The sequence below is a fragment of the Xenopus tropicalis genome, chromosome 3 (genome assembly GCF_000004195.4).
Source record: "Xenopus tropicalis strain Nigerian chromosome 3, UCB_Xtro_10.0, whole genome shotgun sequence".
Lineage (NCBI taxonomy): Eukaryota > Metazoa > Chordata > Amphibia > Anura > Pipidae > Xenopus > Xenopus tropicalis.
The window spans coordinates 97247037-97262402 of NC_030679.2; the positions used below are offsets into that span (position 1 = coordinate 97247037).

A 15366-nucleotide genomic window follows, 5' to 3' on the forward strand; every position below is an offset into this window, starting at 1 on the left:
AGCATGTGGGCATAAAGCAGCATAATTGTACATAAATGTACCTGTGCAGATGGCAATGTAACTTTATATTTCATATGTAAACGCAGCTTGATAACTTGTGTTTAGAGCCCAGTGCATTAATGCTGGTAAGTTTCAGGTTTAATCCTTGAACTTATTATTATGAACAGTCTGTAAAGCATTTATTAAGGCAAAAGAATCCTGACATGGTACAGGTAAATAAATTAGAAAAATCATGTATTAAAATGGTTAGTTACGTTAATGTTTAGTATGTTATAGAATGGCCAATTCATATTTTTTTTTTTTCATTTTTTATAGTTTTTTCTTTTCAAATGGGGGGTCACTGACCCCAGCAGCCAAAAAACGATTGCTCTGTGAGGCTACAGTTTTGTTGTTGTTATAGTTACTCTTTCTTACTTATCTTTATATTCAAACCTTTTCCTATTCATATTCCAGACTCTCATTCAAACCACTGCTGCTAGAAACCAGGCAGAACTTTTCAAACGAGAGCTGGAGAGATGAAATGAAAATTGTCTCAGAATATCACTCTTTATGTCATACTAAATGTTAATTTAAAGGTGAGGTGAATTATAAGGCTAAGTGATATTAAGACTGATTTGTCAATAGCATTTTTTCAACATATTGCTTTGGCTAAAGTATTTAGGATGTTTCAGTTCATGCCCAACAGCAGAAAACATCTACCAAATAATCACCTAATAGTTGTCATGTGACAGCCAGTGATACCAAAGGCCTTTCACTGTTGAGACCTTTATTTGGATTGACAGCATTTGAACTACTTTTCACCTCTGAATAACTGCAGTATATGCTTTTCTCTTATGGAATGCAGTGAACTGGATACAGATAGAAATGGGATTTTTATTTGCATTAAGGAGAACTGGGGGAATGAATATTTTTCTCCTTGCAAACAAAGGCTAAAAAAAGCTCAAACATTTAACTCCTTGTATCTTACTGTATCTCTGTGTAAGGAAAAGTAAAATATACAAAATTATTATTTAAAGGAACCTGTTACCCTAAGGAATAATTCATCATATTAGTTAAGCAAAATAGACCTTACTTACACAATTTTGGGGGTATAGATACATATATAGTGTATGTGCCAGAACAAGGGACCAAATACATATGCCCATACACAGGCTACACAATTATAGATGGTGAGTACGGGGATGAGAAGTGCAGTGAATCATCATTTTGATAACATGTTATCAGAATGGAAACATTGTAAGTCTGCTGGTTTATCTTCCACTTAATCTCATGTGTCTGATGTAGAAGGGGAAATAAAAAGTTCTCTTTGAGAAATTCATTTAAATATAGCAACTGGCATTTGTCAGTGTATCTCTGTATCTGTGTCAGGTGTTGCATGGCAGTACATGTTTATCATTTTTGTAATGATTGGCTCATGTGTTTCATTCGGATGTACAAAAGAAAGGCACAGGTACAACAAAAGTTGTTAAATAAACAACTCTTATGGGGTAAAATTATAAAAAGAAAAATATGCCTAATGCAAGCAATTTTTTTCTGCTGTTTGTGACTTTTATTACATCTTCCATTCGGCTTCAGTTCCACTGTATATCAGGATCAGCATGACTTTGGTTATAATAAAAACACCACCGTAGGCAACAATCCACCAAAGCAGTTGTTTGGCAGAGTCAATTTACTAACGTTCATATTTAGTTTGTTTTCACAAATTGTACTTTTTAGTGCCAAAAATGATGTATTTTGCTAGTTAGTTAAATGAAAATGGTGTTTTTTGTGGTTTTTACATTTGATAAATTATAAAAAAAAACAATACAAAACTTTGCCATCTGAAAGCTGTTGAGGTCCTGTAGAAGTCAATGGGAGCTGGCTTTCATTATTTTTTTTTGTGTAAAACTGATATGAGATGAAGGGGTGGGACTGATCAAATGATAGACTGTATGCAGGGCTTAACCTTTATGGGCTTATTTATCCTTTTTTTAAGTTTGTGAATTTTTTCCTACTTCAATAAACTGACAATTTCCTAAAACTCAAATGCTTGCTTATTTATTAAAAAATCCAAAAATCTTGAAATGAAAAAAAGACTTGGACTTTGCCTAGGACAACTTCCATTGACGTATACATAAACCTGCAAGCTTTTAGCTTCTAAAGTATTACATTGGTTTTTTTAATTTTTTTGCACTTAATAAATAGCAAGCATTTGAGGTTTTGAACCGTCTTTTAAATATTGGGTTTAAAATATTGAGTTTTAAAAAAATTTGAATTCGCATATTGCTGTTTCACCCCCTTAATGTCTGAAAACCTCTGCTTTCTAGCATACAGTGCTCAGTAAAATGGAATATTTTACTCTAAAAGGGCTTGTGACTATGTAAGAAACCTTCAGTATGATAGATATTAAGTCATTTGCAAGATTTGTGTTATTTAACTCATTTCTATTTTTACCAGTCTTTCACAAGTGCAAGATTAGAGCTCAACATAGAACCACATTTCTATTCATTCCTATGGGATTTTTAGAAGTGTATTTATCAAACTGTGAACTATTTCACCCACTGGTAAATATGTTTCCAAAAATTCCATAGGAATGAACAAAAGTTGGTGAATGATTGTGTGATAAATATGCCCCCTATAATTCTACACTTATATAGAGAATAGGGAGCAGATTTATCAAAATGTGAGTTTAATACATAAAAACTTAGCCATGCTCTAGTCACCCCTATGGGATATTTAGAAGCGTATTTATCAAATGTTGCGTTCTAACCCACTGAAAATACCTTTCTAAAAACCCCATAGGAATGAATAGAACGTGAGTTTTTCTGTATTAAGCTCTAAACTCACATTTTGATAAATCTGCCCACAAGGGTGCATTATATATACAGATTGGAACTTAAGTCAAATCCTTTATAATGCTTTTCTTACCTTACTATGGACCTGTTCTTTCAACTTAATATGCTAATTTACCTTTTTACCATTTCGTAAAGTAAAATCTGTTCAGCAACAACCTAATTTTTGTCTGCACATCATATACTTAAAATGCCAGACTCTTCCATTTTTTAAGCAAAGCACAGAGACCCACTGCATGAAGCAAGTGACCTTAGCAACCAATGCAGTCAGAATGGAAGCTAAATAAGTAAAGATTGGCATTAAAAACATAGTATTAGAGCACAAGTTACTTGGTTGCTAGGGTCAGTGACCATACTATTCAGATATAGCCTTAAAATTGCAGTAAGGAAAGAGACATAATAGGAAGGCAAATAATAAAAAAAAAAACTGTAAAAACAGAGTTGTTAAGACCAGACCTGTCTATAAAATACTAAATGTTAATTTATAGGGGAACGTCCTCTTTACTTCTGTAAATGATCAGTTTAGCATCACTTTACTGCATTAACTATTCTAAAATAATGAACTATTCATACTATTATATAAGTAATTGCACTAGTTCCGTCTTGTATGTGTGTAACTGATTGTACAGCTAATACCACAATAATAATATAACATCTAAAGATGAGATGAATGGTGATACACAATATATAGATATAGATTTTTTTTTTATTAAAACACTTTGTGAAAACACTTTGAGGTACATAAAGTAATACATTTGAGTTGTATAACAATATTCTTCTGAAGACTGGGTCTCTTGGTTGTTCATCATCTTTCCTTGGTGCAGAGTTTGAATTGGATGATGGTGCAAGCCTTATGAACCCTTTTTTTTGGAATGTAATCATTGTTAAAAGATGATGTTTATTTTATGGAGCTACATGGCAGCAATATTGTAATCTCTATTTCAGAAAGAAAAAAATAGATCCAACTCCAGTCATCTTAAAATGTAGAAATTGTATAGAAATTGAGTTTGCACTGGTTTTGTTTGTTTGCAAAACATTACATTCAGAGAAATCTGCATGGTAACGGTCCTTTATGCTAGTCCCATGCATGAGCAAGTTCCATAAGGAGAAACTGAGTTTTAATCAATATGGTTGACGGAGCCTGAAGACGTGTCCTGGAATTGATCACCCTAAGTTTGCATGCAATTTTTTTTTAAATTATCTGTTATCAAAGAATTGTTTCCCTACAGACTCCAACTAAGCTGTGTGGCCTGTCCTGATCCACTTCATGTGTTAGATGTATCCTGTGAAGGAAGGCAACTGGAGAGCTTAGAGCTCCACAACTCTGAAGATGAAGATCTTCTTGAAGACGTTTTCTAGAGATATTGATGTTTTGCTGAGAACTTGTAATTACCTGTTAAAATATAATATATAGTTAGTAGGCAATTGTCACTATATCATTTTTCTTATACAGAAAAAAATACAGATTTTTATTTTGCTGAGGTCTATATATGCTCAAGCAATAGATGTGAATTAATGGCACTAAGGGTTATATTTCAGCAGAGGTGATTCAATAAGGGTATTGTAAGAAATGTAGCTAAGCGTGCATCTAGAGCAGTCACCTAGAGCAATCAACTATAAATCTGGTTTATAACAGGTGATAAAAAAAAAATAGTACCTGCTACTTGGTTACTATAGGTTATAAGTCTTGGTAAAACTTTTTCCCCTTTAATTAAATAAACCATCTGCAGTCAAGAAGAGTGTTCCCCACCATACAACACTAGTGCCTGCTGTAGGCATCATGTAAAGTTGGTACCTATGACTGGTAAGCTCCCAAACAGGGAATATGGTCTTTGCTACAAGAAGTAGGCATGTCACAAATTAATGTGATAAAGCAGGGCAGACTGTATTCATTACTTCTTGAAGAGTATATATAATTACAGAATGATCACAGCATGGATCATCCTCTCTCTTCTGCGTGCACAAGCCTCCAATACTCCTGCCATATGGAAATGAACTAGTACAGTACCCTTAAAGGAGGTCTCCTCTACTTATCCAGTTCTCCCCATTGTCTCTGTGTGTCCTTATATAACGTATGAGCTTCTCTTGAGCCATCTCACTACAGCTCTACCAGGTTCTCACTAAGCTGTCTACACACTCCACTTCCCTAGCTGCTAAACCATCAGTGGGGGCTCTTTCCCAAATACTCAATCATCATTAAGACACAGGCTGTCCTTGCTGACTACCATGACTCTCTCTTAGTCCTATAGTGAGCTGATACAAGTCTTCTATCACTATCTAGTGCTAGCAGGATTCAGCTATATTCAGCCTCATAATATGTCAATTAATGGTCAATATCAGTATTAAATAAGCCTTTACATTTTTGTAATTATGACAATTAGAGACATATTCCAGATGCAAAGAACAGACATATTACTTTTATTATATTTGCTTTAATAGCTATGCTGGATTTCTGATTTCTGGTGATATAAGGGCTATGCCTAAAGTAGAGCAGTATAAACAGTAGGCCTCTGCCAAAATCTAAAGCCATGTTATGAGATGTGAGGGGCATCTACCAATCATCAGACATTTGCTACATAAAAAAGCAACATATATATAAAAAAAAAAAAAAAATATACAGGTATAGGACCCATTATCCAGAATGCTCGGGACCAAGGGTATTCCGGATAAGGGGTCTTTCCGTAATTTGGATCTCCATACCTTAAGTCTACCAAAAAATCAATAAACCATTAATTAAACCCAATAGGATTGTTTTGCATCCAATAAGGATTATTTATATCTTAGTTGGGATCAGTTACAAGATACTGGTTTATTACTACAGAGAAAAAGGAAATTAGTTTTAAAATTCTGAATTATTTGATTATAATGGAGTCTATGGGAGACAGGCTTTCCGTAATTCGGAGCTTTCTGGATAATGGGTTTCCGGATAAGGGATCCTATACCTGTATATATATATATATATATATATATATATAAAAATATATATATATATATATAAAAAAATATATATATATATAAAAAAAAAAATATATATATATATATATATAAAAAAATATATATATATATATATGTATAGATATTTTTTTTTTTCTAGCTACTTGAATGTAATTCACTGTGTTTATTAACAAAACTCTTACTTGGACCATTGCTTCTAAATGAATCCATTATCTAACTGGAAAGTCCTCTCTAAACACAAAACACTATTTTATTACCTGGTCTATAATGTTGGCGCTGAAGATTGCCTCTTCCATGTGCCGTTCATCTGACTTTATGACAGATTTTATACTATTAACTACATGTCGCACTTCTGGAGAGAGATGGCAATTTGAATGTTCCAAAAACTTGGCCACTAAAATTTTTGTGTCCTTGTAAGTCTTCAGGTCAACTAAAGAATTGGGCCGTTCTTTAGAGATGTTCTTAATTGCCTTTGGCTTTATGCGATGGTTACTTTTCCGTGCTTCTTTGTGTCTGCCTGTAGATAATAAGTGGTTTCCAGTTTCCTGGCAGGCAGAGGCAATTGTCCGTGGGTATGAATATGATGCTGAAACAAAAGGGGAAAAACAGGAGAGTTAAAAATAGGAGAGAATGAGAAAAAAATTGCCATAATGACTTAATTTTCTGTCTAGATTAAAGGGGAAATCATGCTTCCAAATGCGAAGCACAAACAATTAGTAGGTTTAATTTTCCCCCATGACTGCTTAGCAGTTCACTCCTTTTCTGCTCACATCTTTAAAGCACATTTTGGTTAAACTCATGCGTGTAAGAGAATTAGTAAGAGAGAATTAGACAAGTAATATGAACCATACAGAACATAATTTCTTTCAGATACTAGAATATTCCTGCTCTCTTACTAAATAGCTACAGTACATTCCATTCCATTCCGTAACAAATAATGAAGGTAATTAGCACAGAGTGGAGATGGCATTCATTAACCCTCAAAATCATTATTGTGTTGGTACATCTTTGCAGTATTCTGGGATATTATGAAAAAATAAGGTTTTAGCCTGTGCACGTGGCAAATTGCCTGCACAACTGTCAGCAAATTCTTCATTTTCTCTGTGTCTCTGGGTGCTGGGAGTGCTGAGGAATACTCCATTTGTGCATGAAAGAAGCACTATTCATACTGTATTTGTAATACATTCCCCTTATAATTACCTTCCTGGCTTAAAGCTCAGGAGACTGGTGGAACATGAAGTCCATTGCACATTTTTTTCACTCCTTTGATTCAAGATTAAATAATCAGTGAATCCACTCTACAACATTCCTCCCTTTTTCACACTAAGGGAATTTAAATGTACTTATTATATTATACACCCTCTGTTTATGTTTCTTTTAAAAAGTGTTAAAGGGAAAGTGGGATGAAGAAGCCACCGTATGGCCTATATTCAGGGTCGGACTGCGGGGTGCAGGGCCCACTAGGGCTCCCACCCCAGGGGCCCCCACCGGCTGTGTCCCCTAACCCCCCCCTCTTGCAGGGACCCCCACCCAGCATCCTCCCCATACCGCGTGTAAATGTAACGCGCAAGTGATTTTTACATTTTTTTTTTTTAGAAATTTACTCTAGGAACCAATATTTCCCACTAGTAATGTGCGAATCTGTCTTCGCTTTACCATAAAATTCATGAAACCACAAGAAAATTTGCAAAACGGTGAAAAATCAGCAAAACGCATTTTTTGCCCGATTTTTTTTTTTTAGTCTCCCGCGTCTTATTTTTGATGCGACCATCATGCCCATTTTTTGACGTGAATGTCCAATTTGAAGTGACCACGCCTAATTTGGCGCACCAGCGTCCATTTTTGACGTGACTGCGCCCAATTTGATGCATCCGCAATTTGTTTTTGACCCGTATCAGATTTTTTTGCTGCGAATTTTCACAGAAGTTTCGCAAAACAATTCGCTAATGACGCAATGCGGGAATTCGCTGAGAATCCATGCCTGCCAAAAAAATCACTATTGCCCACCTTATTTTTTCTACTAAGCCAAAGCATTATGGATAATGTAGCTGGTTTCAATCTTGCCCTAATATATGTGATTTTTTTGTTTTTACCCTAACTGCTTAAAATATCTGTATCTGCCAGATGTATATAAAATGTATTCCTTTTAAAAGTCTCAACAAATGAGAGAATAATGGGCTGAATAGCAAATATTAGCACATTTTTGTAAATGTTTACAGGAAAAATTTTCCACGGGGGGGTTTACAGTGTGCGGTCTTACGTTTATTTGCGCATTTATGCGCGACATGTTTGTTCGCGCATTCTTGTGTACGGTCTGTTCGTACGCGTCTTTAAATGTGATGCACGTTGCATTTTCGCCTCTCTGTGTACGACGCATTGTGCTTTGGGGGAATGGCGGCGGCCCAGTGCCAAGCAGTCCACGGCCCGGCGGTTGGGGACCCCTGGTTTACAGGATCTTACATGAGGCGCATTTTTTTTTTAAAAGAGGCTGTATTCTTTGAACGGCCAGAGTACATACTATGCTATGTGTAACTTCTGTACCACTAAATGACAAGGAAAAAAACATTCTCCCTTCATAGTTTATAACATTTGGGGCAATCCCACAGTTTAAAAGGTAGGTAAAATTTGTAGCACATATTTTGTTTATTTGATCCTTTATACCCTCTGTGAAACAGGTAGCTGACATAATACCTCCTGAGTTGCTAAAGTAATGTTTTTATGTTATGTTTAACTTATTGTATGCCACTAACAATACATATACATTTACTTAGAACATCAACCCCCCTCTCCTAGTTACAATTATTATTGCTATTATTTGTTTCTTAATCAAGCACAATGTCCTTTGTGTTACCAGTTGTACAATGTTACATAGGCACTTGTCTTTTATTATAGTTAATAACGCCATTTGCTTTTGCAAGTGCATAATTAATTCCCTCTGCTATAATTAATGTAATAGCTATTGATTGAGGGAAGCTCTTTCTTTAAGGAAGGGGGAGGGATTGCTAATATTTTTCTGGCTCATGCAATCTGGTTCAGGCCATGCAAAGCTATTGAACTGATATATGTATTCCATTTGCTACACACTCATCCTTTATGGCTGCGCAGCCATCGCAGACCTTAAATCATCTTTGAGATACGGCTGCATTCTAACACAAACAAAGGCAGGCAAGGAAATTTATGGCCCGATGTACTAGCAAATCTTCCCAAAGTATCGACACTCTTCCTATCTCCAAAAGGATATATGGCAGAGTCCTAACGAATTTAATTCCTAAAAACCTGCCACAATTATATTCTTCAGTCTAGGAACACTCACAAATGGAACAGAGCCAATAGATTGTACTTTAACAGATTGTCTGAGATAGTCTCGGCTCTGTATCACAGTTGGGTAGATAGTAGACGGAATGTACACAGCCTATAAATATCACCTTGTAGCAAGTAATGATTTGACTCATTTTCCGTAGCTATGGTAATATTATAAATGGGAACATATATCTTTACTTTTCTGTTGTATTCAAAGCTCCCAGATGAATACAATACAATGAAGTGTAATCATTTCTTTCTTATTTCCACTGGGTGCGGAAGTTTTCTCTCACCTAACATTTTATCTGTATGCCAAATATTTATGATGGTGACCATAAACTATTAAGTGCTGCTATACTGCTCAATGTATGGTAACAAATTGTCATTATATAAGCGTTTAACAATCTTTGGCTGGCCTCCCAGTGATAATAAACACTGCCCTGCATTATCCTAGGATAATGTATTTATAAAACAAACAAGTAACGCAGCATTTCTATTAGCAGTTAGATTCAATGGTGGGTTATTATCTTTATTCTTCTATAGCTAATTATATCGACTAGACTAAACAAATATACAGGAAGAGTGACTGCTCCTGTCAGAACTTACATTTACAATGAAATGCCAAAAGAGCATGTTACTTACTTAGGGCTACAAGAAGGTAACACTAAGGGGCAGATTTATCAAAATGTAAGTTTAGAACTTAGTACATAAAAACTCACCCATGTTCTATTAATTCCTATGGAATTTTCATAAGTGTAATTATTAAAGGATGAGTTCTAACTTTCACCCATTGATAAATATGATCTAAAATTCCCATAGGAATGAATAGACTGTCGAGAGTACTAACAAGTACTAACTACTTTAATAAATCTGCCCCTAAGTCATCACATGAATCAGACAGTTGAAAAAAAAGAACAGACAACAATTTGAATATTTTGAATTCATAGGTAGGTAATTGTTTGCTACTGATAGTTGCTTGGGCTTAGTTTTGGTAAATACTATTGGAAGCAAAAGTGTGGGCACCCCTGGCCAAATTTAATGTTTAGCTAATTTTGTAAGTAAAAAGTAAGAAACAGCCACTGCAGGAATCAGTGTGTTAAAACAACCTATTTGCAAATGTTGATGCACAGTTATTAATCCACAGTTACATTTTTATTTCACAAACAAAAGAAATAGTAATTGTGGCATGTGCAAATGTTTGGACACCTTCATAAGTCGGTCTTTAGTAACATCCCTTTGGCACAGATCATTGCTTTTGAGAGTCTTTCAGTTCTTGCTGTAGGATTTTTACAGATAACTTCTAATTCCTAAATTTTCTTGGCCCGGGGACTGTGGGAGTCATTCCACAACCCTCAGCTTGCTTTTCTTGAAGGAGCTAATGTGGCTTTTGAGGTCCAGTTATCATCATTGTCTTAATGTAGAAGCCACCCCCTTTTCAGCTTCTTGGCCGACTGTTTCCCATTGGCATCTGGACTCTGCTGCTATTTTATGGCTTCTGGCTTGGTCTAATTGTTGTCTCGCATATCTCAGACTTAGACATTTCTGATGGGGTGACTGGAGACTCTTCCATGCAGATGATGTTTGTGCAAGCAACACTGCACCGTGTATCAGTGCAACACCTCTCCTCTGCCAGCCAAACTTTCCTGCAGGTCCTTTGCAGTCATACAGTGGTTTGCCTTTGGCTTTCTGGCCAGCATATGAGCAGTTATCTCTGAAAGTTTTCTGCTCTTCCAGATCTTGCCTTCAATTCCCAGTTCCCCCGCCATTTCATGATGACATTAGGGACAGTGGATAGCTGGAAGCATATATATTTATATAGGCACGTGTCCATCTGCTGATAGTATGTGTTGGAATGTGCACAATTGTTTTTCTCTATTTGTATACATGGGAAAAACATGTATGTAGTATGCCAATATGGCTACATGTATGCAATCACATTTATGCCTGTATGTCTACAGCACTGTATATTCTAAAAAGGCCTCTTTATGGATATAAAATAATGTACTGTCAATTTTTTTCTCTTGCTATGGGTAGTTATGCATATACAGATACATATACAGATATCATTTTTCCTTAATATTAATAGGCACACAATATTCAATTCTACAGGAAAAGGGGTAACTTATGTGTTCAGATATACATGATCCATGAATACTTGGCCATGGAACTGTCCATATTTCCAATCTAAAACTATATTTTGCTTCCAATACTTCTTTTAATAAGAAACTAGACAATTTTTTGCTGATGTATTGGGCACTGTAGATTTGTTTTAAATATTGGTGGCCAAACTGCCCCAGTATGGCAATGCATTTACACAAAATGATAGCTAGACAGTTTGTCAGGTGAAAAAGTTGAGTTACAACACAATTGCACTTGCATATATCAAACATATATATCTGCTCTGAGAGAGTTAATGACTATGCAGGCCTTTTAAGGATACACATCATGTGACACCCTGAGATGATGAATGCTGCTGTCCTACTCCATTCCTGAGACTCTATTTTAAAGCTCTGAAAATCCAATCTGGTGATCTGTCAAGCTTTTAGCGTGACTGATTGTAGCAAAAGACAAGGAACAAAGGGATCTCCTTTGCAACAGGGAATTCATGTCCTTCCCAATAAAAGCACCCATAAGTACATGTATATCCACAAGTGCCATAATCCAATTATTACATAGACACTTGAAGAACAACTAATGCATTAAATACTATACAATAAATACTCGTAGAACTGTAAGAAAAAGCGTGTCACTGTTCTTTGTCTTAGATACTGTGTAATGTGAATAGCCATATTGTTACACCGGAATGCAAAGATTATCTGACGTTATCCCTATACATTAACACATAAATGCAGTTTTGTATCTTATGACAAATTATATATTGTGCCAATAGTTATGTTTATCACATATTGGAAATATTTCCAAGTATCAAAAACTTCATTTGCATAAGGACAACCGATCTACTGCTTTTCTGGGAAGATATGAATAGGTAAAATAATGCTGTAAGCATGCATAGTTTGCTTTTATACAACATTAAGTAATATAAGAGAAAACAAAGGTCCGCCCTGAATCAACAATAAAAAACAAATTCTAGAAATCTGTGTCCGTCATGCTTAATATACAGGTATGGGATCCATTATCCAGAAACCCTTCATCTAGAAAATTTTGAATTACAGGAAGGCTATCTCCCATAAATTCCATTACAAGCAAATAATTCTAAAATTTTAAAAGGACTTTCTTTTACTCTGTAAAACAGTACATTGTACTTGATGGGATTTAATTAATCCTTATTGGTGGCAAAACAATCCTATTGGGTTTATTTAATATTTAAATAATTTTTTAGTAGTATAGTATTATGTAGTAGTAGTATGGTGATCCAAATTACAGAAAGATCTCTTGTCCGCAAAAACCCCAGGTCCTGAGCATTCCAACAGGTCCCATACCTGTATTGCATGCTTAAAGGGGACCTCTCACCTTAAAAAAGAATTCTAAATTGTTTTCTATTGTGTTTGTCAAGCAAAATAAATTTTACTTACACCATATAAATTATTTTTATCTTATTTTCTTCAGCCTTGGAATTCACAGTTGCAGTAAGCAGGCAGGGGCCATTTTGTGGCACTGTTATCAAAGCAGGCATTGCATCCTGCCAAAATCTTGTTTCTGTGCCAGTATGGGGGGACCTGATACCCTTGTCTATGCACTGGTTACACAATTACATGGTGCAGAGAGAGGGGGAATGTGAGGAGAGCAGCAACATCTAAGAAGTTCTGAATTGAAAGTGAAAGTAACTCTCTGCCCCACCTCTATGCCTAAGGCATAGACACGGGGCAGGCAATATATGATTGACAGCTGAATGAATTTGGGTTTCTTGTTTAATTTGAAATGGGCTTTTATTATACAGCTTTTTATGTCTGGGTGACAGGTCAACTTTAAAGTGGAAACGCCAATGCAATCTTAAGTCTTTTATTTTAGAAATAAAAGTTCTAATTTCAGTAAATAAAGTCAGGAACTATAATGCCTTTTGCTTCCTTAAAATTCTGTTAATATTGCTATCAAAAAGGCATTGTTTAATGATTCAAAACATAAACTAAGTTATAAACTGTGGGCCAATGTGCACATAGGTAGTAACCCATAGCAACCAAACAGTGATTGGGTTTTTTGAATCAGCTGCAGGTTGAACAATGAAAGCAAATGTTTGATTGGCTGCCATGGGTTACTGCCCAGTTGCAGATTTGCCCAGTGTTTATAAATGAGCCCCAGTGTGTGACTGACATTTATGTCAAGAACATGCACTAGGGGCAGGAATCCTTAGGTATCATGGGATTTGTCAGAAAACATTCAAGGCAGACAAGAGTCTGAACTAGGTTAAGTGAATGTTTCATTTACTGACTAAACCTGGTTCCGTCATGCTACACATTACAGATGATGGTAGAAAGAGCTATAACAATCATCATGCATATCAGCAAGGTAACTGCTACAACCCTGGACAAATCACTGAATCCCCTGGTGTCCCAGCTTACTTAGGGGCACATTTACTAATCCACGAATCCGAATCACGAATGGGAAAAAATCGTATTGGAAACAAAAATTTTGGAAGATCACAAATATCACGAAAATGCTTACGAAAAAATCGTATTAGTCACGATAATATCGTATTGGCGATCCGAAAGTCACGAAATTTTCGTACCGAACAATTGTAAACAGCGGTAAAACCTTTCCGATTTTTTCGTGCAAACATCCGAAAAAGTCGTGCGCCGTACGAAAAAGTCGTGCGGACGCCCGAAAAAATCGGCAAAAATACGCTCGGAGCGTTCGCATGAACGCTCGAGCGTTCGTGCCTTTGTAAATGTGCCCCTTAGTGCGCCTATAATGGCTGCCTTGCTTGCTGTAAAAGCGCTGTATAAATGATTCACTTTGTTAACAATTTCTGTTAGTTTTGCAGGCAGCAGACTGCAGGAAAGTGTTGGACGGCATCCTGCGGGGTTCATTATTTTGCAGACTCCACCATAAGAAGTAGCACAGTTTGCAATATAATAATAATACAAGGAATCATATATTTATAAAGATTATGTCTTATTACTGCAAGAAAGTAATGCATTTACTAAAACAACTATTTCTTAAAGCTTTAGTTACTCCAGCTGGCTGGATCATCACAGTTTTACTGAAAGCAATTTACTAAACACCAGTCAACAACAAGAGAAAAAACCTATTTGTACACAAGGCTTTTTGAAAAGTCATGGAACCCCCTACTGTGAAATCACAGTTGGGGACAAAGACTATTAAACTAGGCAGATTCTTCTGCAAGAATACTAAAGTTCACTCTAATTCTCCCAGCTGGAGGTACAGAACAGATTACTAGTAGTTACATTAATCTTTCAGTCTTTGGAAGTTAGTTTCACATCCTTGCAGCTTGCTATGTACAAGTGAGGCTAGCCTTGCCGAAAGCTAAATGCCATATCAAATCAAACGTGATTAAAGAAATTGGAGAATAACATGCAGAATGTGCTTTGAGCAAAAATAGCTTAGTTTATAACATATTTTTATATATTTGTAAAAGCACTATGAGTGCATGGCCCTGTCTGTCATTTGCACCAGTATTTCTTTGCGTCCTCCTTTTGTACAGGGCAACTTATAAGTCCATAAAATTTGTAAATCTATAAAAACAGAAGGTTGAATTCTCCTATGCACCAGCTGACCCCAAATATGACTCCATGTGATATTCCATTGATCTTACAAAATGATTCACAACTGACAAAACTGTGTATTCAGGAGATTTAAATGGCATTAAAGACATCACCTCCTGAGTTTGCTCATTAAAATGATCTAGGGCTCTTCTTACCATTCAAATTGAGGGGTCAGTCATTTCTGCAAGCTCATCATTCATTGCTTTCATGGGAAACTATTCCATTTCAGACCTCAGAGTCACAGGTAAAGTACAACACAAATCGATCTTTGGTGCTGTTTTATTGCAGCCCCCATGGAACAAACTGATCTGTTTCCAGATCTAGAGAAAATATGGAACTACAACCTATGTTCTTTAACAGGAATAACATTGAAATTCAAGGCAATATTTTAATTATTAGCTTAAAGAGCTCTACAATTGATACATTGTGAGAAAAAAAATGTAAGTAATTTTTTGTTGAGGCACTGCTACCCCTATAATTTAAACCCCATATTTTTAATTTTGTATTCTACAAGTACTTTGGCATTTAATACACCTGTACTTGCTTGTCATAACACCACCATAACACCACCATATGCCCACAAACATGATATTACTTAT

The 15366-nt window shown here is 35.8% G+C and overlaps 1 protein-coding gene across 2 annotated transcripts in view; it reads right to left on the reverse strand.

Moving 5' to 3' along the window:
• Positions 1–3519: 3519 nt before the first annotated feature.
• Positions 3520–15366, reverse strand: part of fam189a1 (family with sequence similarity 189 member A1) — a 346103-nt gene continuing 334256 nt past the window's right edge. Inside the window, exons 10-11 of one of the 2 annotated variants that reach the window (XM_031898054.1) lie at positions 6044–6372; positions 3520–4224 (exon numbers count right to left, since the gene is read on the reverse strand). In XM_031898054.1, the coding sequence (XP_031753914.1) occupies positions 4039–4224; positions 6044–6372 (515 nt within the window). In that variant the 3' untranslated portion in view covers positions 3520–4038. 2 annotated transcript variants of the gene reach the window in all.